This window comes from Ahaetulla prasina, chromosome 2 (assembly GCF_028640845.1).
Source record: "Ahaetulla prasina isolate Xishuangbanna chromosome 2, ASM2864084v1, whole genome shotgun sequence".
Classification (NCBI taxonomy): domain Eukaryota; kingdom Metazoa; phylum Chordata; class Lepidosauria; order Squamata; family Colubridae; genus Ahaetulla; species Ahaetulla prasina.
In genome coordinates this window covers 94,447,468-94,474,370 of record NC_080540.1, presented here as the reverse complement: position 1 = coordinate 94,474,370, position 26,903 = coordinate 94,447,468, and the positions used below count along the sequence as shown (strand labels likewise).

Sequence of the window (26,903 nt, the reverse complement as noted above, 5' to 3'; positions counted from 1 at the left end):
TTTCAACATCTTTTGGGAATCACCAGGCCATTTTTGGAGTAGAAGGATTCAAACATTTTGGCGTTTTTGGAGGAGCTAGGTAACGGTTTAAGGGTGAAATGAAAATTGATCCTTAAGACTTGCATGCATTTCTGTTCTTAACACTTTCAATGTGGATGCACAAAATTGAACTGATTTTTCTACTTGAGGGGTGTGTGTGTGTCGAGGTTTAGGAGGAAAGGTCGGTACTTAAACATATTAAGTATTCTCTCAACAGACCAAAAATGTTTTGCCAACTCCACTGCAGTCATGTTATCAGTCTTGTTTCCTGCAGCTTCTGAGACCAAAATGTTCTTTTTACAGTGGCGATCTTAATTGTAACAAAATTTCTCATGCCAGTGACTAGCAGCATAGGGTTGAAATTGTATGCCTTCAATATGCCATTTGAAGAAATAAATACTTATATTGAGAAATAAATTAAAAATGACTGACTTACTCGTAGCTTGGAATTCAGCATTCCCATCTCAAGATCATTTTCACAGTTTTTGGCCTTAGATTTGCAGAGTTTTATGAGGCACATTTTTATTCTCATTATGAGATAATAAAATGACTTAGGGCTTGGCACTAGATTAAAAGGAGCAGGTAGAGTTCTTCCCTCATCAAAATAGGAAAGCCAGAGTTTAGCACGTGCAAATTTCCACTCCACATCTGCATCTTCCTGCAAAAGGAATAGAAGAACTGATTTAACTTAAAAGATTAGTTTTTGAGAAGGTACAAGCTTCATTGTTATTTTTACAGATTTCAAGAGCTGCATTTGGTTTTTCAAGCTATTAAAATGTTTTGCCCCAAAGTCATCCTTTGTAAGATCATTGATTCTAATTTTCTTTTGAAATAAGCCACACAGAAAAATTCAATACTTTTCCTTTATCATGACCTGACCCTGTATAGAAGCATTACTTGTAGATGCTCTATTTACCTAGGGTCACTGGAAAAAAAGATCTAAATTCTCAAAATGTCCTTTATGATTACAATATAAGTCTAACTTTAATGGCCTTGGATATAACAGTGTACAAACAAATTAATTTTTCAGTTAAATTAAAATTAGCCAAGGACCATGCAGTACACTGAATAAGGATATACAAAAAATGATTCCTATATTAATTTAAATGGCATTTTTCTTCTGTTTCCTTACTTTCAAATTACTTTTTCCACTGAGTATCCCTGAAATGAATTGAAGCCAAGTTAATTAAGTTCCTAGGCTTCTGATATAAAAAGACCATGAACCAGAAAAGCGCCATTGTCTGATGGACTTGGAAAACAATCAGAACTAAAAATGAAGTCTCTGCAAGAGATTCCTAATTGGTGTTCCGTTTTTGAATTGAATTTTGAATTGAATTTTCAGGATGGCAATCATTATTTACATAATAAGTAACCAACCCTTAAACAACTGCATATTCAAATTCAAAGGTTAATTAGCATTACTATCAAGATTACTATCAAGATTTTTTTAAGGTGTTTCTATCCCTTAATTAATGCTCTACTTTTTACACAATATTTTGATATATTAAAGTGATAGATCACTCTTACCTCAATTTCCTGATAAGAATTGTTGATCATGGCTATTAACATGTTGAGGAGGACAACCACCATGGTGACGTTATAAACCCCATAGAGCACATATCCAATATTCTCAATAAATTTGTGATCATATTTCAGCACCACTGATATTACCTCAGACAAGCCAAATATGGACCAGAATAAAGTTTTAAAGCTTTCTTCTACCCTAAAGATAAAATGAAATCTTAATTAGCTATTTGGGTCTGAGCTGGGAATACATCACCAACCAATCATTGTTTCGAGCTGAGGTGGTGCTAATAAAGCAACATTAAAAAAATATTTAATCTTGAGAATTTAAACAAAAGAGACCTCCAAACTTGATGTTGCCAGCAAATTTTGGTAAAGCCATTTTGTGAGTTTGGTGAACCTCAATAAAGTGGTTTCTATTCTACAGTTTAGGCTTTAGTCTTATGTAGAAGTCCAGTCATCGTGTCTTATTTCAGCATCCAGAAACCAACACTTTGTATAATATGTGAACTCTGGAAAGCTACCACCTTTCGTTGAATGGACTGCTGAAATGAAATGAATTGAAAAAAAGATGTAGACCATCCAGAAATGCACTGTGAGGTAATACAGTGCATTTCAATAGTGAGCTTGCCTTTGTCCTGTTTTTATGAAGAGCCAAATCAATCTAAAGTGCTGATTATCACACTGTTATCCCACAGTATTCGGATATATTAGACAACTTCTTCCCAGAATTGAATCTGTCTGTTCAGTCTGGTCATCTAGACAAGAATGCCACTCCCCCATGAAAAATACCCGGGGGGTAGACTAAGTGCCAGACGGTCTCTGTGGTAATCCCCACTTTTTGGAAATGATTTGTCCAGAAGCAGGTGCAGTCTCATCTCTCTTAGCTTTCTATAAACACTAAAAGCTGCTTCCAGAGAGCCTTAGCCTCAGCTGAATGGGATGGTTATTAATGTTATAAACAAGCATATAAGCAAACAAATACATAATGCTGCTCCATTTCTGAGATTTTGAGTAGCTTACAAATAACAACATAAAGTTAAAATTATAAGCAATCAGTAACATAACAAGGTCTTGGAGGTTCATCAATCAGGTAACACAGACTTTAAACGTCTCTCTTGAAAAATTTGCACAGGGGCGGGAAGAGTATACAATCAAGGGAAAGGCTGCTCCAGACATGGAGGAGCATGATTCAGAAGGCCCCTCTGTAGAAAGCATTGCCTCACATTTGTGGCTATCAGCAAAAACCCTCTCTACTATATAGCCCCAAATAGATAGATTTAATTTAGGAAAGGGAGAGTAATCCAGGCTGTAAATCTGGATAAAAAGTGAATTGTCCTTTGGTAAGTATACCTATCTTACTAATGGCGGATAAAGGCTCACTGGTGCTCTAAGCACTGACAAATCTTGATGCCCCCATCCTTTGTACATACCGTACAAACTTCATTCATTTTTTCTTTCTTTCTCAACTTTGTGGTGCCCCCTTTGGGCCTGGTGGCCTAAGCACGTGCTTAGTCTGCTTAATGGTTAATACACCACTGACTTACGGTGTGACATATACCGTATATACTCGAGTATAAGCCGATCCGAATATAAGCCGAGGCACCTAATTTTACCACAAAAACTGGGAAAAACTATTGACTCGAGTATAAGCCGAGGGTGGGAAATGAGGCAGCTACTGGTCAATGTAAAAAATAAAGATAGAGCCAAGTAAAATAACATGAATATTTATTTGAACGAAAAACAATAAAAGTGCAAAAGGGGGAAGGAGGATTCCCAGCTTTAGAAAATTTAGAACTACGCCACCTTTGGTATGACCTGAGCATAGCTCATAAAATTATCTGCTACAATGTACTTCCTATCAATGACTACTTCAGCTTCAACCACAACAATACACGAGAACACAATAGATTCAAACTTAAAAGTGAACCTCTCCAATCTAGATTGCAGAAAATGTGACTTCAGTAACAGAGTTGTTAATGCCTGAATGTGCTACCTGACTCTGGTCTCTTCCCAAAATCCCCAAAGCCTTAACCAAAGACTATCTAGTATTGACCTCACCCCATTCCTAAGAGGTCTGTAAGGGGCGTGCATAAGAGCACCAGCGTGCCTACCGTCCCTGTCCTAATGTTCCCTTTAGTTGTATTCCTTTTATGTATTCAATTCATGCTTATATTTATATAATTATTTAATATGTATTTGACAAAATAAAATGAATGAATGAATGAATAGAATAGAATAGAATAGAATTTTTATTGGCTAAGTGTGATTGGACACACAAGGAATGAATGAATGAATGAATGAATGAGTGAGTGAGTTACTTCAACAACATTGTCTCACAGAAATTGACAATACAACTGCAAGCATGAAAATGAGTCCTCCTTTAGCTTCCAAGGGACCAGGGTGCCTCTGAAGGTCAGTGCTCTAAGCACTAAGAACCCAGCACAAATCTAAGCCTGTATGCACACCAATAGTGAAAATACCCTGCACAGTGTCTCTTGGCAGAGAAGGTTAATTTTCATAGACGTTGGGGTGGCTCTTTTTTTTTTTTGGCAGGGCAATAAGGATCTCTAATATCATTAAACCCAAGTGTGAGGAAAAGACAGCAGCTAAAATGTTAAGGCCAGTTGTGTGACCTTCTCCAATACAGTTGGCCTGGCTGTTTGCCAAAACTTAAAACACCCTCCCATCCCCTCCTGCTAAAGCTTCTTTCTTAAAACAATTGTGGTCTTTGCCTTCATGTCGCTCAACCTTTCACCTGCCAGGTTCCTAGCCCTTCACCCTTGACCCACTGCTGTGTTTGCTTAGCATTGTGCCAATCGACTTTAGAAGTCTGTGTGTGTGTGTGTGTGTGAGAGAGAGAGAGAGAGGGAGGAGGGAGGGAGTGCAAAGGGGAAGGAGGATTCCCAGCTCTAAACAAAGGGAAATCCCGGAATGCCAGCGCGAAGGCGGTGCTCGCTCCTCCTCCCTTGCTCAAAAGCCCCAATAACCTTCACCAGCAAGGCAGACCCCACGGAAGGAAGGGGACGGGCTGACCCACCGAGCATCTGGCTGAAGAGCAGCTGCTCCAGGTCGCCCAGCACGGTGAAGCACGGAGGGAGAAGAAAGAATGAAAGAAGGGGAGGAACGGCCCCTCCTTTCTCTCTCTCTCTCTTCCAGCGCCACGGAACAGAAGGGGACTAGGCGCGCACACACGCCCAGCTTCTGAAGCACGGAGGAGAAGAAAGAATGAAAGAAGGAGGAACGGCCCCTCCTTTCTCTCTCTCTCTCTTCCAACGGGAAAACGCTCTTTCGCTTGCGGGGGAGAGGAGGGAGGGAGGGAGGGAGGTTGGCTTGCTTATTCAACCCTTCCCGGCTAGCCATCCAGCCCTTCCCAGGAGAAGGCGAGGAGTTTTGGGCGAGCGACCTTTTGCTAGAAAGCGGCAGCTGCTGCCCCAACACCACCAGTTGGGGCGGAGCCGGTGAGCTGCAGTAACTCCCGCCAGGCTATGCATTGGCGCGGGGAAGCCTGGCGGTGCAGTCCTTCTCGGCTGAGGAGGAGGTTTCCCCCTCTTCTCTCTCCCGTTGCGCCTGAACATCTGCCTAGCAACAATGGCGACACGGGAGAACCTTTTTCTACTGGTTGAGCTTGGCCAATGGCTTGCTCTGAGTTGCTGCATTGTTTGTTCACCGGGCGTCTCAATTTACCAGAAAGCGGAACGCGAGTTTGAGGGTCGCGGGCGGGATGGCGCTGCGCTCTGCGCCGCCGCGAGCCACCCAAAGGCCAGAAGAAAGGTCATTCCATCGAGTAATGGGCGAGGCTCCTTCCTCTCCGGAAGGAGCCTTCGCCCATTACTCCGATGGAATGACCTTTTCTTCTGGCCTTTGGGTGGCTCGCGGCGGCGCAGAGCGCAGCGCCATCCGCCCGACCTCAAACCTGCCCGCTTGCAAATTGAGACGCCCGGTGAACAAACAATGCAGCAACTCAGAGCAAGCCGCGATGGCCAAGCTCAACCAGTAGAAAAAGGTTCTCCTGTCGTCATTGTTGCTAGGCAGATGTTCAGGCGCAACGGGAGAGAGAAGAGGGGGGGAAAACCCTCCCTCCCTCAGCCGAGAAGGACTGCACCGCCAGGGCTTCCCCGCCACCGCCACAGAGCGAGCCCGACTCCTCCTGCCCGAATCGCGCCGTGCGAGTGCTGATGGGGAGCTGCCGAGTCCGGCCTGAGCTTGGCGGCTGCTAGAGCGCGAGCCCCGGGAGGCTGAGGAAGGAGCGGCGGCGGCGGGGTTGCAGCCCAGCCGGGCTCGCACAGCATGGGTAAGGCGGGAGAGGAAGGAGCCTTCGCTCCATTACTCCGATGGAATGACCTTTTCTTCTGGCCTTTGGGGTGGCTCGCGCGGCGAAGCTCGCGGTCGGGAAACCTCCTCCTCAGCCGAGAAGGCTGGCGGCCCTGCCCAGCCCTCTCACTGGACCACCAGGGCTTCCCGCGCCAATGCACAGTCCGCCAAGTTTGCGCCGTCCGCCCACCAGACACGGGAATGGGGCCGGCCTGGGGCGACAAATCCCGCGAGACCTCGGCGGGCCCGCCTCCCGCCCCTCCCATGGAGTCCGCTCGTACCCCTCCTGTGCGGGTTCCCGAAGATGACTCGAGTATAAGTTTAGGACGTTTTTCAGCACAAAAAACGTGCTGAAAAACTCGGCTTATACTCGAGTATATACGGTACTTGAAAGCATGCATTGACCAGCCCAGTTTGAATATGGGCCTTAAATCCTTCTTAAGAGAAATCTTCTTTATCAACACAGGAATTATTTTATTGCAATTTCACCTTTATTATTTTTTCTATAAATAACTCAGGGTGGCAAACATATCTAAAACCCCTTCATCCTTCTCCTATTTTTCCCGAAACCACCCCCCCTATGAATTGGGTTGGGCTAAGAGATGGTGATTGGTACAAAATCACTCAAGAAGCTATTTAGTCTACCGATAAAATCACAAGACTTGATCATTTAATCTACAATTTCACATTATCTGCGATAATTTTGGAGAGAAATATTTTGAACTAGCACTTCCAGCATTTTGTTACCTAGATGCTTTTTTTTGGAAGTGGATGTCGCCCCTGATTTATTTTTTTCAGTTTATTTTTTCTTTCAAAAGGACCTGAAAAACATAGTGAACTAGCCAGTAATGACTGCAAAAAAGGTAATCTCAGATTAGCCGCTGCATGCCATCACTTTCCATTGGCTAAAGGGAAGTAATTGGCAGAAGCAAAGGATGGGCCTTCCAATCTACAGAGGTAAAGCTGCTACCTGCCTAACTGCAGCCTATATGGGCATGGAAACGATAACTCTCACAGCTGGCATGGGTAAGGCTCAACAATAACCACTCTCTCACTTTGGTAATAAGCATATTCCATATTCCCCTCACTAGATTTTATTTATTTATTTATTTATTATTTAGATTTTTATACCACCCTTCTCCTGAAGGACTCAGGGCAGTGTACAGCCAGAATAAAAACAAAACAATATACAAATTAAGACAAATTTTACAATATACAAATTTTAAGAGATGAAATTTAATTTGAAGTATGGGTTGTTTGTTTCAGATGCATTGGACCCCATTGTATTTTTCTTACTTGCCTGTTACCTGACATTCAATCACTTGGTGCAGTTTTATTTCACTTTTCAGATATAAAATGTACTCTTTTTCATACTGCCTCATAGACGAAGATGTGAAAGGCCTCCAAGGTCCTTTCCAACTCTGTTATTATGTTATGTTAAATACCACACAGCATTGATTGATAGCGAATTTTTAATATCTACTCTTTACATGACACAGTTCAGAGAACTGTGGCATGGATTTTCTTTTTTGTTCTTCATTACACCATCAAGAGAAGTAAATTTCTTCATAAAAGCAAGTGCTTAAAGAAAAGAACAGGGTCACTTTTTTTGTATGAAATATTACATTTAACTTTGATCCCAATAGCATGATATTATCTCACTTTGTTTTAATTTGGAAGTATTATTTTGCTACTTGCAATTTTTACAGTTGCACCAATTTGACTACATTTCCTGAATTAACAGTTCTACATTGATGTTGCCTAGCAACCAGGTTGAGCTAGAAGTGTTTGAACTTCTTGCTGGCACCAGCCAGCCCTATTTAGCTAGACCTGCCAGAACTTGGCTGCTAAAATCCAGATGGCCTCTGAATGGGACCAGAGATACAGAAAAACCTTTGCTGCCCTCTAGTGGCTCCTTCGATTTTCCTAGGCTAAACTTGGTAGCAATAAGTTTAGTACTTGAAAAAGAGAATGATGTAAGATTTCTTGGGATATAGAGTAGGCTACATTTGGCATATATAGTATCTTTTTTATATTATTAGAATGGTGCAGCTACATTGCTTTACTGCTGTGGAACAGAGAAGGGCTCTTTGCTTCACAATATTTCTGAACAGTATGTTTCATTTAAAGGTGAATCAACATTGTAGCATATCCCTAGTCCAGGTATCAGTTATGGCTTTCCTAATGTATAAGCAAGCATTTTGTTTGTGGGCAAAGGTTTTATTCACCTAAACTCTCATTAATGCATATATGGAACTCAGAGATCAGGGACAATAATCCTTCTCCCTAATATTTTTCATTCACATCTCTTTTACGATGTGGACAACAATCTGAAGCAATACCAAAATGTCTGTCCTCTCCCTGGCCAAGCCCAAAGTAACCACTTCTTCCCTGAGAAGTAGCCCTGGAGTGGATTTTCCTTGATAGTTACTTCCACTTGTTCATCATTCATCTTCAGTCATGCCTGTAGGCAAGGATTTTGTTCCTCCTGACTCTGTTCAGGCATGATAGTTCTAGAATGAATTAAAAATGGCTGTTTGTAGGAGTATTGTAAAGAGTGCTGAATCTGCCATTTCAGACTCTGACTTTTCCATAGGAAGGAAGTCTCAGCTGACTTTTCTTTTCAGAAAGCACCATGTTCAAATATTTATGCTTTGAATTTGGAAAGCAGTTTTTCTGGAAGGAAGGAAGGAAGGAAGGAAGGAAGGAAGGAAGGAAGGAAGGAAGGAAGGAAGGAAGGAAGGACGAGAAAGGGAGGGAGGCTTGAAAATATAATGGGCAAAGGAGCTGCTTCTTGATATATATCAATAAGCATTAGCCTTATTCCCTTATTCTCTCCTGCTTAATGTCTTCACTAAAAAAAGAGAAAATCTTGAGCTGAATCTGTGTTAGAAAAAAAAAGTATTTTAGGCCTGATTCACGCACTAAAAAAAACAAGCAAGGCCTTGTAGAATATGGAAATTTTAGATTGCTGAATGGATCTAATTGTACAGCAAAACATGTTCTTGATATTAAAATAAGCATCTTTTAGTTTAACCAAGCTTCCAATTTCCTCTATGACATGTTGCATTTTTACCAGCTTTGAACCAATATTCAATCCTTTTCTCAATTCTTCTGAAAAGATGTATTGTCCAATTTATCAGACATGAAAAGCCATGCATAATTTGGCAAAAGTAATGTTGGGTAACAATAAAATAAGATTCCTTCTTTTAGTTATAGTGACTTTTCTTTTTAAGCAAGAAATTAATGCAATCGATCCACCTAGCTACAAGGAATTCAGTAAAATGTTAACTGTGCTTTCCAAGAGCTGCCTTTTGAATTTAATAAAACTGAACTCACCCCCAAAGACAAATAACATTATAATAATCCAAAATTGTTGGGTAAAAGAAGTCTTCTGTCTTTTAAATTTGCAAACTTATTAACATATGATAATTAACATATATTAACATATAATATTAACATATTATATTAACATATAACGTTTGCAGCTCCTGTTGGCTAAAACCAGGGTTTTTAAACACTGTCAAATTAAACAGAGATAAAGGATGAAGAAGAATGATTCAAATTTCTTAGGTAACTTTAATGAGACTTTGTCTTATTAGGACTGGGTTGATTAGTGCTATTGTAGAGATTGAAAGACCTATATAACAAGCCTTTGACTTGAAAGGCATGATTGTAAAAAGGATTCAGGGCACCCTTTCCTAATCTGAGGGTCTCTTGATATGTTTGGATTACAACCAAGGTTTTGAAAATGCCTCTTTAAGACCTCCAAAGAATGTTATACCAGGCAAGGTTAATTTAGAGATTTGGTCTCTAGATGATGGTTGTGGATCTTCAAGTTCTGGTGATGTGGAATTTGATTCTGCAAGTCTACCTTCCTTCAATATAGTCCTCTTCAGGGATATCCCTGAGACACATCTCTGGGATTAGAAATGTGAATCTGGAGAGCTTTCATTTGTACCTTGAAAACAAGGTCTGTTTACAACCTTTGAAATATTCTGCTGAAACACGAAAAAGTGAATGGAAGGGAATTTGGAAAAGGGTATTTTCTAGCTTGGGATGGGAAACAATCTCCATGACTTTGTGCCGAAAACAGCTCAGCTCATGTTTTTTATTTCAGTCCAAGCACAGAGGTAAATCACAGCCTTATCACAAATCTCTAAGGTTCTTGTTCTCATTCAATACAAAGCGCCAAATGTCCACAAGGTTCTATTATATCCAGAAAGTGGGATATATCCAGTGACTGCATTAGGTATAGCCCACCAGGTACTTCATTCCCAGATGCCACCGTGGTTGAGTAGTCAATGGCAGTAGCGTGTCCAGAGGGATGACTACCTCAGCTAATTCAACAATTTACTTATTATGAGCTGAAGTGACCTGTGGTTCACAAAAGCATCTGAATATAGCACGTTGTATTAATATTCAGGTTATTGTCTGTTGTATATCTTTAATAAACAGTCTCTGTCTTTCATCACAAAGAGGAAGGAGTCAAGCTATTCTTCAAAGCACCTGAGGGTAGGACAAGAAGCAACAGGTGGAAACTAATCAAGGAGAGAAGCAACTTAGAACTAAGGAGAAATTTCCTGACAGTTAGAACTATTAATCAATGGAACAACTTGCCTCCAGAAGTTGTAAATGCTCCAACACTGGAAGAGATTGGACAACCATTTATTTGAAATGGCATGGAGTTTCCTGCCTAAGCAGGGGGTTGGACTAGAAGACCTCCAAGGTCCCTTCCAACTATTCTATTCTATTCTATTCTATTCTATTCTATTCTATTCTATTCTATTCTATTCTATTCTATTCTATTCTATTCTATTCTATTCTCTTTAGACTATTGCAAAATATAACCATCCCAACCTAGCAAGGAGACACCTGCAATAGCATCTTCTTTGAAATGGGCAAACTGTTTCTGAACCATGGATCAATCCATTTAGTACTATTTTATTTATTTTTCCTTTCAAGTGCATATTTTTCATGTTCAAATAGTAAGCAAGATACATTTGATCTTAGCCAAAATGAGAAAGTTAACTATCTCTTAAGTAAGGAGAGAAAGGAAGAATAAGATGAACAAGATAGAGGAACAGAAGGAGAAGAAAAAAGCTTAATTTGGTCAGTTAAACTTCTTCTAGGGGTAGGGCAAAATGAAACGCATCACAGAGCAGAGACTAAAATCTACCTTAATAATAGCCATCTCTGGAACAGAATCACTTCAAAGAGATCTCATCTATTAACAATAAGCATTCCAAAGTTATATCAAAGATGTCAATTAACAATAAAATATTATGAGAACAAGTCTCAGGGTGCCGGCTAATAAAAAAAGAAGATATAATAATAATGAAATTAAAATGAGCCATTCTGCCATGGCTCAGAGAATAGAGAAGAGGAGAAAAACCCAGAATGTTGCAGAGGAGGAACCTTAAGTAGGGCATATTGATTTATCAACATGGTTAAATGACATTTAAAAAGTCTTCATATTAATGGAGCTATTCAATTGGCTATTCAAAGTGTTGTTGTTGTTGGTGAGAATACAAGGAACAGAGATGCAGAATGACACAATAGAAGACCCACCCACCCACCCCAGGGAAATTTTCTCAGATACTTGACAATTATCAAATGCAGGGCATAGTAACAGAATGCTGTAGTCATGAAAAGAGGATTCTGAGGCCCCAACAGAAATTTGATAAATAAATAAATTTGATAAATAAACAGAAACACTAAACAGGACAGAGCCAGAAGACAAGTCTGATGGGAGAGTTATGGCAAGACTCCAAATAAACAAGAAGGTACCAAAGAGATCTTTCCCTCACACTGTAACAGGGAGTCTTACCAGTTGTCCATTACATGAGACAATGGTTTCTCTTGGATGGAGCAAATCTGTATAAATCCACCCATCTCCAAAGTGGTAGAAGAAACCTACTGAACCTCAGTGGCTCAATCACTTCTTTGAAATGATTTCCTGGAATATAGCAGGATGCAATTTATAGCACAAGGACCCCACATTTAGATATAACTGATTTTAGCGTTGTGTTCCTGGTGCAGGAAGAGTTAAATTGAGATGGATATTATTCAGTCTCCATGCTAGCATCTGTGAATGTAGGTAAGGGAATAGTTGGCACTTATTTCTACCAAGCTTTGTGCACATGTGTTAAGCTGTACTATCACCAGCCAGAAAGTATGCACTTGCTGTATTAATTAAATTTAATTGATGCAATTTATTGATAGCTAGTGTACACACTCTCTTTAGTACTAAGCTTTAAATTAGCTGCCTAAGGGCCACGTATCATTCTATTAATGATCCCCCAACTCCCAATTAAGAGCAAGTATTTTTCTTGCTAGAGAGTTATTTTGAAGACTTCAGAAGTAATTATAAGGGTCTGAATATTGCCAATGCATTTATTAGCTTAGAATCTACTGAATGTGGCTGTAAGGGAATAGTATCCAGGGAAATATACAGTACATATTGGGCAGAAAGGATTATGAGTACTTTAGATTATCTGGCTATCTCCTGCAACCTGTTCTGACTTATTCGTAGATTTAAGATGGATGGTTATTTAGAACAGTGGTCACCAACTGTGGTCCGTGAGAAAATTTTGGTGGTCTGCAAATTATTTGCATTTTTTAATATTGCACTAAATCAGGGACTCAAACTATGGCTCCTGGGCCGCATATGTGCAGTGAATGTTTGTGTTGCTGCACAGAGTATCCCCCTTTGGGGTCTTTTTGTGTAGGTTGAAGGGGGGAAGAAATTCAGACTTGGGGTCTCCTTCAACCTCATGGTGAGGGGTTTGGGGCAAAGGTTGGAGGGAAGTTGTGCTGGTGGCGAAGAGCTGGAGGGCCTTGTTCTAGTGGGACTGCATCATGGCCTGGAACTGACTGATCATCTCAGCCCACTGAGCCTCAAAATGCCAGTACCTGGCTTCCTGCAGGTCTTCTCTCTGCTTGGAAAGCCTATGCTTGTAGTCCTCAGTGAGGTGCTTCTGCTGAGCATCCTTCTTGGTCTACAGATGACATTTGTTGCTTTATACTTAATTACTTAATGACCAGAAATAAGCTTGCCGTACAAACTGGAATTCCCCAAACCATTTTCAGAATGATGAACTGCAACAATAAGAAGTTTCCTCCCACCATAAAATGACAGTTGTAACTGCAAATCTGCTCTTTTATGCATCTTCTTTAGGGAGCAGTCTTTAATTACAGGATTAGATACTATTTTCCACTTGCAACAGTTGTCAGAAAGAATACATGCACGCTAGAGAATAAATTAAGAGTATATTGGCTGCTGACAGTTTGATGCTGCCTTTTGAATGCATGGCACTGTAGTGGAAACCCTTGCTTTATATTTAGGCATACACTGGCAGTTGCATTACTATAGTACATGGGGTGACCTAGTCAAGATATAAATAGATGTGAGGTCTATTCCAAATAGCTCTCTTCCCTCCCTCCTTCTTTCTTCCCTCCTTCCCTTCATTTGAAATTTTAAGACATTTCATGTGATTATGATCTAGTAAATTCATTACAGCAAAGTCATATAGACTTGTGCTGGAGAAGAGGTCATCACATTCTTCACAGCAAGCTATGAGTGTGTGACTTTTAAAATTTTAATATTTGAAAATATTTGAACATATTCTATAATATGTCAATCTAAAGCATATCATAACGCAGCCTCATACTGCGTTTTTTGCAAGAACACAGAGATTTTGTTAGGTTTCATGGCTTTGTGAGCATTTTCTGTTTTTAATCTTTTTAATGATGAGGTTGGATCTAAGTTCCCTCTAAGGGTCACGTTACTGAACCTATAAGTTAAAAAAAACACCATCCTGTTAGAAAACTGACCTGTCATATAGATGGACACTGAAAATTATTCTAGAACAGGTGGAATAATGGTTTGGAAAAAGATATACATCTATCATTAATGGCATGATAGATGCCATTAATGGTTTTGATAACCACCTTCATTGAAATATGTTTTTTGCTGTGCTATAACTATGTTATGCTTTATGTTATGTATTTGCATAATATAACATATCATAACATATCATAATATTTTTTACATTACATTATATTACATTACATTACAATATTATATTATATTATATTATATTATATTATATTATATTATATTATATTATATTATATTATATTATATTATATTATATTATATTATATTATATTATATTGTTATATCATTTCATTGCATTGCATTACATTGTACGTTATTTCTCAAGCTCTAAGGTAAATAATTCCATCAGTCTCAAAATGTTATAGATTTCCTTTAAGTGCTTTATATCTGGTTAACAGTAAAACAGTATAACATTTGATATCTGAAAATGATATGCATATTGGATATATCATCTCCATCCACCAAATTGTTTCTTTAATGGTGCAGGAGATATCATCTGGTGCCCTATTTTACATCTCTGTGCTTTTGCTGCTATCTTCCTTTAGGATTGGCCATGATAATTTCCAACAACAGTGTTTCTTTGTCTTTTGAGATATAGATGATAGATGATAGATAGATAGATAGATAGATAGATAGATAGATAGATAGATAGATAGATAGATAGATAGATAGATAGCATATTTTTTGGAGTATAAGATGCACCTTTATCCCCCCTAAAAGGGGGTGAAAATTTGGGTGCGTCATGTGCACTGAATGTAGCCCCGCCCACCAACTGCCCCCCACCCTTTGGCCTCTGTCTCCCAGCAATTTACCTCCTTGCAGCAAGCAGCAAGAAGAAACAGCCCATTTCAGCTTCAGCATGGCCTAATTAGCATAAGTTGATTGTCCCCGATTCTCAGCTGTTTTAGGCTGCAGGGATTGCCATTGCTTATTGCTGCACGGGCCTCTGCTGCTTGCTGCAAGGAGGTAAATTGCTGGGAGCAGATTTTTTTTTCTTGTGCTAATCAAGCTATGCTGAAAATGAAAATGAAAATAAAGCATGTTGCTGTTTGCTGAAACGAGGTAAAATCGGCAGAGGCAGATTTCTTTTTCTTGTTTTCTGGTGTATAAGACACACCAAAAAAGGTGTGTCTTATAGTCCGGTGCATCTTATACCCCGAAAAATATGTTAGATAGATGATAGGTAGATAGATAGATAGATAGATAGATAGATAGATAGATAGATAGATAGATAGATAGATAGACAGACAGACAGACAGACAGACAGACAGACAGACAGACCAACAGACCAACAGACATATATAATTGTTGGTACTATTTATGGCTCCTTTTTTGTGTTCCTTTGATCTCATTTTATCAACTAAACTGTTTTGATGTTTGCTGATGTTTAATATATAAACATCGAGCCATATTTGGTAGCTGAACTGAGTGTCAGATATTGGTCTGATCTGGATAGAAGGATTGACTGAGAATGTGTTGAGTGCAAAATAAACTGGATATTTCCCACAATAATGTTCCAATAATGCAGGAATACATATAGTCTGCAATTCTATAGAATATACATAACAGCAGTCCGGGAAGTCAAAACCCATGCTGTAGATACTCACGTTGTAAATGCTGGGTTATATTTTGCACCTAGGTAGTATGAGTAAAGGTTGAACATTCCAATCATGAAGGCAAGAAACACCATGATAAAGATGACCATGAACTTGAAGATGTCTTTCACAGTTCTTCCCAAAGAAATCTGGAGAGGACCAAAGCTTTCATTGGCTGGGAGAATGTAAGCAATCCTTGAGAAACTGAGTACCACCGCTATTGCATATAGTCCTTCTGATATGATCTGAGGATCTGAGGGAAGCCATTTGCTCCTGGCTAAAAGAAAACACAATAGGCAATATATATAATTAATAATGAAGATCCAAATCAAAAGTGGGAGGAAGGAGATTCTGAGAGAAAGACTCTATATCTTCTTACTCATGGAGTTCTTAGATGTTATTGGTGAGTCTCAATTTCATCCTTGCCTTCTGTTTCTGGATATTTGGGGTTAACTCTTTCTCTTCTTTCTTCCCCTCTTACAAAGTCAGAACTGTAAGATTCCCAAGGAACATAAATGGCTCCATCCAATGCAGATTAAGAGCAGAAAGCTCTGATCTACCTACTGTGAAATATCTTGCTGAATTCTTTCCTTATTTATTTAATGATTGTTACTAATGACTTTGTTGATATAGCCTCATGTTACAGTTGCCTGTACTGCTTGAATTAAATTTCTTTTTATATTTTAAACAAACAAGGAAACGAAACAAACAAAAACATGTTAATGCATCTCTGAGAATTCTGGCTTATAGGTCACCAATCCATCTGAGGAATAATATCCAAACTAGTTTCCAAGATTTTGGATTATAATCCTTGCTATAATATATTTTGCAAAATGACTGAATCGTTTAAATTAAGTCATTGTTTATTTTACTTGCTTTACTGTGTTATTTTATTGCATGGATTGCAACTTACCCCAAGAAACCCTGGAAAGCATGCGAAACTGCAATTATTATTTTAAGTAAATGAATGAGTAATATGGTTTGATCATCATTCTGATCGTTTGATTAAAGCGCTATCAGTGATTGTCTTCTTAGTTTCAGAAACAACCACCAGCTTTCTTTGAGTTCCTAAATACTCAAAGGGTAGTTGGGGTAATTGTGTTGAATCATCTTAGCCTTGACATTAATGACATCAGACCAGGGGTGAATTTCAGCAGGTTCTGATAGTTTCTGGAGAACCAGTAGCGGAAATTTTGAACAGTTCGGAGAACTGGCAAATACCACCTTTGGCTGGCCCCAGAGTGGGGAGGAAATGGAGATTTTGCAGTATCCTTCCCCTGACACACCCACCAAACCATGCCCACCAAGCCACACCACACCCACCAACCCATGCCCACAGAACCGGTAGTAAAAAAAAAATTGGATTTCACCACTACATCAGACACTTCCTCCTCTGGGTTCTTAAGGACACTGTGTGAAGCTCTGCAAAGGAAAACTTTCTGCTCACGCTATCCGTTAAACAGGGCATTTAGAAAATGCTTGGCTCTTGCTCATGTGGAACATCTACATATTCAGCTGTCTAGACAAAGATTCTTTTTTTGTAAAATAGATTTCTCTGAATGAATGGCCATGAAAATAGACTACTGAACCACATCTCAAAGATCCTGGAGTACCAGACTACCAGATGACTAGAAAATGGCTGATGTAATACTCATCTTCAAAAAAGGGGAAAAAAAAATAGATCCAGGAAACTACAGACCTATTAGCCTGACATCAATATCTGGGAAGATTCTGGAAAATACAATCAAGCGAGGTATCTGCAAATACTTGGGTGCTAATAAAGTCATAACCAGAAGCCAACATGGATTTGTCAAAAACAGATTATAGGAGATAAATCTTACTGCATTCTTTGACAATGTGACAAAATTTGCAGATTAGCAAAAAGCTGTGGATATCATTTACTTAGACTTCAGTAAGGCATTTGATAAAGTAGACCAAAACCTACTATTTGATAAGATTTTAAAAAATGTAGGTTATATAGCATCACCACCAGATTCATAACTGGCTGACCAAACACACTCAATGTGTAGTCCTTGATGGAACTGCATCTAAATGGAGGGGATTATGCAGCGGAGTACCACAAGGCTCTATCTTAGGTCCAGCATTCTTCAATATATTAAAAAATGGTTTAGATGAGGGGATAGAAGATGAACTCCTCAAATTAGCAGATGACAGAAAGCTGGCAAGAATAGCCAACACTTTAAAAAAAGGATTCAAGACGTAGAAGGATCTTGGCAGGCTTGAACACTATCTACAGGCTTGGGCCCTATCTAACAAAATTTAATTCAATGGTGAGAAAAGTAAGGTTCTACATTTAGGCACAAAAAACCAAATGTACAGGTAAAGACTAGGTGGTACTTGGCTCAATAGTAATAACTGTGAGAGGGATCTTGAAATCCTAGTGGACAATCATGTAAATATGAGCCAGCCATTAATAGAGGGATAGAATCAAGATCAGGTGAAGTATTAATACCACTCTATAATGCCTTAGTAAGACTACACTTGGAATATTGCATCCAGTTTTGGTTGTTGCAATATAAAAACCTGTGATATTGAGAATCTAGAAACAGTGCAGGAAGAGTTACAAAGATAATCATGGGACTGAAGAATAGTTGCAGGAATTGGATATGTCTAGTTTAATGAAAAGAAGAACTAGGGGTGATATGATAGCAATGTTCCAACATCTAAGGGGCTGCCACAAAGAAGGGAGAGGGTTGTCAAACTATTTTCCAAAGCACCTGAAGACAGAACAAGAAGCAATGGATGGAAACTAATCAAGGAGAGAAACAACCTAGAACTAAAGAGAAATTTCCTGACAGAACAGTTAATTAGTGGAACTACGTTCCTCCAGTGCTCCAATACTGAATATTTTAAAGAAGAGATAGGACAATCATTTGTCTAAAATGGCATAGGACAGTGGTTCTCAACCTATGGTCCATAAATCCCTGGGGGGAGTGCAATATCATTGCAGGGGGATGCAAAGAACTCCTTGAAGAAATGTTACGATTTAAATCTTGAGCTAAGTCTCAGTGGTCCATGGCAATGGTCAGTGGCCACAAAAGGTATTTAAAGGGGGTCTGTGTGAAGAAAAGATTGAGAACCCCTGGGAAAGAGTTTCATGATTAAGAAGAGGATTGGACTAGAAGACCTCCAAGGTCCCTTCCAACTCTGTTATTCTGTAAGGCTAAAGATGTTCTGAAGATCTGTATCCAGAATCCTGTGAAAACTCTACTAGTCTACTCAAAAGTCTTTGGGGACCTCTTGTAAAGGACAATGTAATCAACATTTAGGATATGTTGCTAAATCACTGACTACATGCATGTTCTTCTCTCATGAAATTGCCACTCTTTATAACAAATATATCTGTGCAGTTACATGCCAGTCCCCTGAAAAATGTGATAGCTATATAATATTCTTGCATGTCTACGTTCACAAGAAAATTCAATTTCCTCAGCTCTGCCTTCTGCCCTTTTAATTTATGTATGTATAGAATCAGAAGTTAGTATAATTGGCTGGGAGGCACAATGTGCACTTGCATGAATATTGGTCTGAAAATCCAACATTTTGAGACTCGGGTCGCAAAGTGGTTGGGTGGTATCCACGGCAGTTCTATCTAATGCAAACAGATGGAAGAAAGTGACGGTGTCAAGGAATTTAAATTGCTAAAAGCCTGATCTGCTTTCTAATCTGTATTTGAAGGGCAATTTTCCTACTTTCTATGTTTTTTTACATAAATGCTACAGAAATGGTGTAACTGCTTATATTTGCAACATTTCATAATGTTTGTAAATCATAGCATAAATTGCCTGATTACTTTTTTTTAATCAATGCAAATTATCTATTTCATTTTTTTCTTAATCCTGAAGATTTTTTGGCTGCAGGATTTTCAATACAAATTCTCTGGGTACAAGGTTTTTGAAACGCAGCTAGTGCATTTTAATTAGTTTGTAATACCTTGCCTTTTTCTTTTCTGTGTTTGAAAAATACATATTTCAAATCAAGGATTTTTGAGGCTAATTTTCATGCTGCTATGAAAGCCCATTTTCATTTCCAGAAGAATTAGTTTCATGGCATAGAGACCAGCCACCATAATGAAGCTTTTAGCTTCCTGCCTGATCTAATTGTTTTCCAAATTAGAATTTGGCAGTAGCCATATCCATGCCTAAAATGCTTAGGATCAAAGGGCCGAAAATAACAGTCTTGGCAATACTACCCATGAAGATCAGTTGGGGGGTCTGCTTGTAAACTCACTAATAGGTTTAGCTCACCTTTGGATCACTAGGAGTAGGGCCCTCTTGATGGCATCCATCCTCCCACTCTGCTTATCTTATTATAGACAACTCAGGACCTATTTATTTACCTTAGCATTTGTAAGATAAAAACTATTCTAGTATCAAACTATTACATTTAAAAATTTTTAAAATAAAGTGAAAGGTACTTGGTGGTCTCTGAGCTTGGTTGCCTTCTTACAGATCATTACCCAAATGAAGATAGCTAGTAAAAATGAAGTTTGTCTCAATTATTGCAATGTTACTGTCTGACTCCAGAATTGGTAATTTTAGCGATGATTGCTCTATTTACAGTTTCTTTAGAATTAAATATTATTTTAACTAGAAGAGGGTTGCTTTGTACACAATCTCTGTCCTCCTTTGGCACTAAGGGTAGCATTAAAAATAAAATTAAAATAAAATATAAATGCCACTTCCTTCATACCTGAAACAATAGGAGCATCAAGGCACAAGAGCCATAGGCTGTAGGGCTGTAGGCTAGTTTGAGAACTTGAGGATAACATCACAAAGAAAGCGGTGGCAGATCATCACATTAAAACTGCCTTGATGGATCCATCTTATTCACAGGGCTCAAAGTTGACTGAAAATTACCCTAACTTTTTCTTGGGGCAAAGCAGAAATTACAGGTTCTCCACTACCTAGCAACTTAGAAAACAAGGTGGAATAAGGGTCTGACTGAACATAGCAGTTTGTCACGTTCCCATGAATACTGGTTTTACAGGAAAGCATTGTTTGCCAGAAACTATCATAGATGAGTCCCTGTTACATAAATAGGTGTCAGTGAAAGCAAAATGGACTTCATGTCTAGGCAAAGATAACAATAGCAACACCACTTAGACATATATACTACTCCATAACGCTTTACAGCTCTCTTTGGGCAGTTGTCAAATGTCAGCATATTGCCCCAGCAATCTGGGTCCTCATTTTACCAACCTCAGAAGGATGGAAGGCTGAGTCAACCTTGAGTGGGCGGAGTCAGCCTCCAATGCTTCATTCTAACCACTGCGCCACCACAGCTCTTGAAATTACAGCCACTGACCGTAATTCTTTCCTATATTTTATCCCTTCAAAACCCACAGCATCTTTTTCTGTCATAAGCAAATTCTTTATTTTGCGTGCAACAAGGGGATAGGATCACTGAAGCAAGCCTTTGTGGACAGTAAATAATGTTGCTGAACTAAGATCGATCACAGTGCCCAGGACATCTTAGGGATGCCGTCCAAATATATCTGATGGCCATTAGGCTGATAGCAGAGCATGCTCACATCCATGAAAGTCAATTGAAACTATGTGCCAGAAAAAATTACGCTGATACAGTATATAGCAATAAGAAGTTAACAAGCCAGGGGTAATGTAGATGCTATATAGTTTTAGGAAAGTGAAATTTAGCTCCTGAATATAAGAAAAAGGCAATGTCTGAGGAACATGATAAACAAAGGTGAGATACATAGAACTGGAAGTCAAAGACTGGAAGGAACATGGCAAAACCAATTGGCAGAAGAGGGAGGCAAGTTTTTATACTCCCCTTTTATTTGCTCAATTTATATGCTAAATATATGTTGAAGGAGGCTGTTTTGAAAGAAAAATGAGTGTAAGGGAAAAAGCATCAAAGCCTACACCATGTTGATGATGCTACCTTGATAGCTGAAAAGGCAAATGATCTGCAAATCCCAGTGACAATAGTTGAGGGCTACATTGAAAAAACAAGAGTAAGACTAAATATTAAAAAAATATTAAATAAATGATGAAGGTTAAGTAATCCACCTTAGAATTGACAATGGAAAAAATAATTGAAATGGTAGATATTAAAGATTTTGCTCTCTAGGATTGACTATCGATATTTGCTGCTAGTATTTGCTGAAGAAACAATAATGCAAAAATATTCAAATGCTTTATAGGTATTTATACCTATAGAAATCAGAATTATGTAAGCAATATATTTTGAAGAAGCAAGACAAAAAGAATATAAGTGGTTCTGAATGCTGGTGTCGAAGAAGACTCTTGAGAATACCATGGATAGCTAGAACCATAAAATAAATCTAGAGTTCTCACTTGAGACACTTGAAATAAATAGGCTCAAAGTATCCTATTTTGGACACATGATGCAAAAACCTAGCTTTCTTAAGAAGTCTATAAGACTAGGAAAATTAAAAGGAAAGAGAAGAGCAAGGGGGACGAACACAATTACAGTGATGGGTATATAACTGAAAATTATAAAGAGCCAGGTTGTCGTCAGAAAATCCTTGAGAAATTTTGTCCATGTGGTTGCTATGAATCAAGACTGACTTGATGACACTAAAGCAATCGAATCAACACCAAATGTAAAGAGAAATGTCCAAGTAATAATTTCATCCCTAAACATAAATATCTCCAAACACCTCTCTATATAAACACCTGACGTTTATATAGTTTGGTTATTCTTTAGGCAAACCATAAACCACACACTATTGGCCAGTTAAGGTATTATTTGATACTAACTGATACTAAAAAAATCCAATATAATTGAATAAAATTGCTGGTCTTGAATAAACACACACACGCATCCCAAACAGCAGGTTTTGTTAATGAAAGTACAGTAAGTCAACAGGGATATTATTTAGATTAAAGATGTGTGTGTGTGTGTGTGTGTGTGTGTGTGTGCACGCATGCACACACATGTGTGTGTGTGTTGGTTGGCTGTTCTGAAGAAAGAAAAATGATGGTTATTGAGATCACTAGCATGCTGCTGGATTTCAGCTTTCTTCCACTTATTAAACTCTATCCTAGCCTTACATTTTGACTTCCTTAAAAAAAACACCTTTCCCTGTTCATTTCAATACCTTGCCCTATGTTCTTAATTCCCATGCAAAGCAGGTATTTGTGCTACCTCTTTCTTCCTTTGATGTCTGTCTCAGCATTCATCCTCTGTGGAAACTCTTTGCCTTAGTCTTCCTTCTCAAGAAAGAAAGAAAGATAAAAGTTGCCAAGAATGCATATTTGAGAATGTAAGTGTGAATACAGAATATTGACTATTATGTGCATGAAGCTATTTGCATCTGTCACCTGTATATTTGTACTTCCCTTTTCTCACTTTCCTTGATTGCCCTAACAACACAGAGACAATTTTACCATTGCTGATTCTAACCGGTGAACAGCCAGAATGATCTTCATAAACAAGCAGCATTTGAAAAGGCATGAAGTTTTCATGATAGAGAAATAGTTCAGATTCAGATTCTCCTGAAAAAGTTTCAAAAACTTTGAGGCTTCTTAAACTGAATTGATGACATAGCGAAGTTCAAAGGAAGCAAAAAAGAAAAGGATGTCCAAAATTTCAGAGACGGGATCACAGTGGATGATATAATACCTTGGATTAGAAATGGAAAGGAAATATTAAAAATAAAAATAATGGAGAAGGTAAAAAAAAGCATGGATTATCTGTCATGCTGGAAGAATATTAACTAAATGTATAGTTTCATGATAAAATATTGTTTAATTTCTTAAATCTTGGAACAAAGTATAAATTCAGTTTTATATTTCTAGCACACAACAGCTGTAATTACACAACTGTGTCACAAGAGGGGGTGAGTACCACAGTACAATTTGGTATAAAAAATTAGTTTCAAACAGGTTGTTGTGTTTTTTTTTAAAGGAGGCAGGTGTAATGGATTAGTCTATCCTATTTGGTTGATAACTGTTTTGCTAATTGCATTCCTGAAGTTTTGCTGAAAAGTCTTATTTAAAAATGCCTACTTCTGAGTAGTATATGAGTGACATAAATCAATACTGCTCCAGTTGCATTGGATTTTAACAATTATGCTCTCTCCCTGATCTGCATTTTTGTAGCTCACTGTAATAATATTGTCCTACTCAAGCATTATGCAAAACAGGAAGAATTTTTATGTTAGCGGTCTTTTTTCTTATCTTCTCCCATAGACAGATTCAAAGAGAGAGAGAGGGGGGAACAGAGGGACAGAGACAGAGAGAAGAACCCAGAACATTTTCAGGCCAGCTGAGCATTTAAAAAAAAGAAAACAGACTGGTGATTTAAATTGTGTACTGTATGTGTGTGTCTATGACCAACATCCTATTAATGCAGCTTTCTTTCAAACCTTCTGTGTATTCATACATACAGGTAATTCTTAACTTACGATCATTCATTTAAAGGCCATTCAAAGTTATGACAGTGCTGAATAGAGTGGCTTATGATCAGTCCTCCCACTTATAACCATTACAGTGACCTTGCAGTCACATGATCAAAATCTGGATGCTTGGCAACCATTATGCATTTACAAAAGCTGCAGCATCCCAGAATCACATTATTGCCATTTACAATTTTTCCAGGGAGTTTCTGACTAGCAAAGTCTATGGAGAAGCTGGATTTGCTTAAAAATCATGTGATTAGCTGAACAACAACTGCAAAAAATGTCATAAAATCAGGGCATGGCTCATTTAACCATCTCATTACTTAGTGACAGAAGTTCTGTTCCCAGTTGTGGTTGTAAGTCGAAAACTATCTGTATTAGAAAAGAGAAAGTAAAGAAGTGAAATATCCAAAGCTGCCAAGAACTCAGAGCATTGGCTTCACCTTCCTTCCGAAGGAACATAAATGCGTCTCAAATCCATTGCATTCTTTCTCCATGCCAAGGAATGGTATACAGGAATTAATGAGATACATCCATGCTTGGTTTTCAACCCACAGAAGGGGAACCATAACTGCATTCTCTCATTCCTGCATCCAATTTGCAAAGCCTAATGTGAAGAACGTATTGTAAACTTCCCTCAATTTATTTATTTTTTTCTTCCTTACTAGTTCCCATTCTTTGCAGTGGGAATTCTGCATCTAAATGTCATCTATTAAGTGGGATAGACTGTTGGGAGGGCAAACCCACACTTACATGTCATATATCCAAATATCCACCATCTCAAAAGTACTGTGTTTCTGCTGTATGGTTGAGCCTGTATCATAGTTATGTTAATTGTTGTGGTTGGATAGTTTTTTCTTAGCTCCTATATATATTCTATTTATAATTTTATTTTATTGTTTTTTAATCTTACTTTATTTATTTATTTATTTATTTTATTTATCAAATTTATATACCGCCCTATCTCCCGAGGGACTCAGGGCGGCTCACAGGCAAATAAAAATACATATAAATACAGAATAAAATAACAGTTAAAAAGCTTATTCTACGTGGCCCAATTTTTTAAAAAACCATATAAATAATAAAACCCATTAAAACTAATATAAGTATTGTTAGTTGCCCAGAGTGGTTATTTGAAATGGGTGTCCACATAAATTACTTAAACTAATAAAGTGAGCTAGGTTTGGCTTTAATGTGAGGAATTTATTCAGCTTTCATAGCTTCCTATAGTATGAATCACAAGCTTGGGCAGTTAACAGAACGCCATGCTTTCTAGGTTCTGCTAGATGACAACATCTAAGGGAGGGATCATGGAGCCCATTCATCCTATCTGATCTAGTGGAACAAGCAGATATCTTCAGGAAGCGGCTGTCCTGACAATAACCTGGCCTTGTGCAAGTTAGAGCTTTAAAAGTGATAACCAGCACCTTGAACTGCACTCAGATAAAAAGTGGAAGCCAGAGAAGCTCGCACAGCAGTGGTACATTAGGGGTAAACCATGTTGTGCCCAAAACTCTGTCACCATTTTCTGGATCAATTGTAATTTTTATATTGTCTTCATATATACATGTCCTATGTCCATGATGGCAAACTTATGGCACACATGTCCGAAGTGGCACATGGAGCCATGTCATCTGGCATGCGCAACATCACCCATTCCTCTTCCTGGTTTTTGGCGCGCATGCACAAGTGACAATCAGCTGGCCTTTGTCCATGTGGCAGTGCCGAAAACCAGAAGAGCTGGTCTTCTGTTTTCCAGCATGAGCATGCGTGCTGGCCAGCTGATCGATGTGTGCGTATGCGCGGCATAACTGGAAAACTTGCTGGCCGATGCTCATGTGCGTGACAGAAACAGGAAGTAACTTATCTGGCACGTGCATGCCCTCTGGGTAGCTCCTCTTCCTGGTCACGGCCATGACGAGCGCATGTGAAGTGCTCCCTTTTTAGCACTTGGTACCGGCACTCGGCACTCAGTGCCGAAAAGGTTCACCATCACTGTCCTATGCACTGTAAATAAGCTCCTAATATGAATTTGAGGTTTCATTTGGGATTTTAACATTCACAATCTTATGTTCTTTCCCAAGGAGCTGAACTGGAAATGGCACCAGGCCACAATCCAAGGCACATACAAAGCTATTATTTTTTGGTTCAAATATAGTCGCTTCCCTACTTGCTGTGAGTTTGCTGTTCATGCTACAATCATCTGAATGTTTTATTTTCTGCCATTAGCAGCCTAGGAGGCATTGCTCCAAAACTGATTCATGTGCCATGGCCTGTGAAATGTACATAACACCCAACTAGGAATACCTCCAGGTCTTTCTTATTTTCAGAAAGCAAGTTAGATGTCTTCATCTTTAAGTTACTTACAAATCTCAACACTACCCAAGTTTAGGAAATTTGTCCTCAACTCTTTATTGAGTATCTTCTACTTTTATGCAACTGGATAGATTCTGCATTTGGGTTCTTAATATTCCAGAGATGAATAAAACCTGTCCAAAAATTGAACTATATATTCTAACCTGCAAGTGATAATTTGAAAATTTTCTCTATTTGAACAGCTAATTTAAAGATAATGAATCTGAAGCAGGGAAAACTTCAAAGGAGCCTTGAAGTTATTCAGGTTTTCCCACAATGGTGACTAGTAGGGTTTTTCCAGTAAAATCATAGTCATGACTTCTAGATGTATATCTATACATAATACTTTTTTTCTGTATGCTTATGTGTGCCTTCAAGTCATTCCTGTTTTCTGTCAACTGCCTGCACAAATTCCTGAAGTTTTCTTAACAAAAGAAATAGTTTTCTATTGCCTCCTTCCTAGGACCTTTCTAGGTCTGAGAGAAAGTTACTAATCTAGGATTAGAACTCATATACTACTATAACCACTATATCAGATTGTCTCTAGTTATGTATATGAAACTATATGAACATAAATATATCATTTAATTGTTACACTTTATGTTGTAATTTTCAGGAATATTTTTATTAGTGAGGAACTAACTTGATGTGGTTGTGGGGCTTGTGTACTCTGAGCAGGGTGAAAGTTATATCAGAGATTCAACCATAGTTGACCAAGTGTCATCACAGAAGCCAGATAAAAAGTGTAAACAATATGGTGAGA

General features: G+C 38.5%; 1 protein-coding gene across 1 annotated transcript in view; it reads right to left on the bottom strand.

The window, feature by feature from the left end:
- TRPC7 (transient receptor potential cation channel subfamily C member 7) overlaps positions 1-26,903 on the bottom strand; it is a 160,994-nt gene that overhangs the window by 21,036 nt on the left and 113,055 nt on the right. Inside the window, exons 6-8 of the mRNA XM_058167860.1 lie at positions 15,388-15,652; positions 1,567-1,762; positions 476-697 (exon numbers count right to left, since the gene is read on the bottom strand). Coding sequence (XP_058023843.1) covers positions 476-697; positions 1,567-1,762; positions 15,388-15,652 — 683 coding nt within the window. The remainder of the gene's footprint in view (positions 1-475; positions 698-1,566; positions 1,763-15,387; positions 15,653-26,903) is intronic.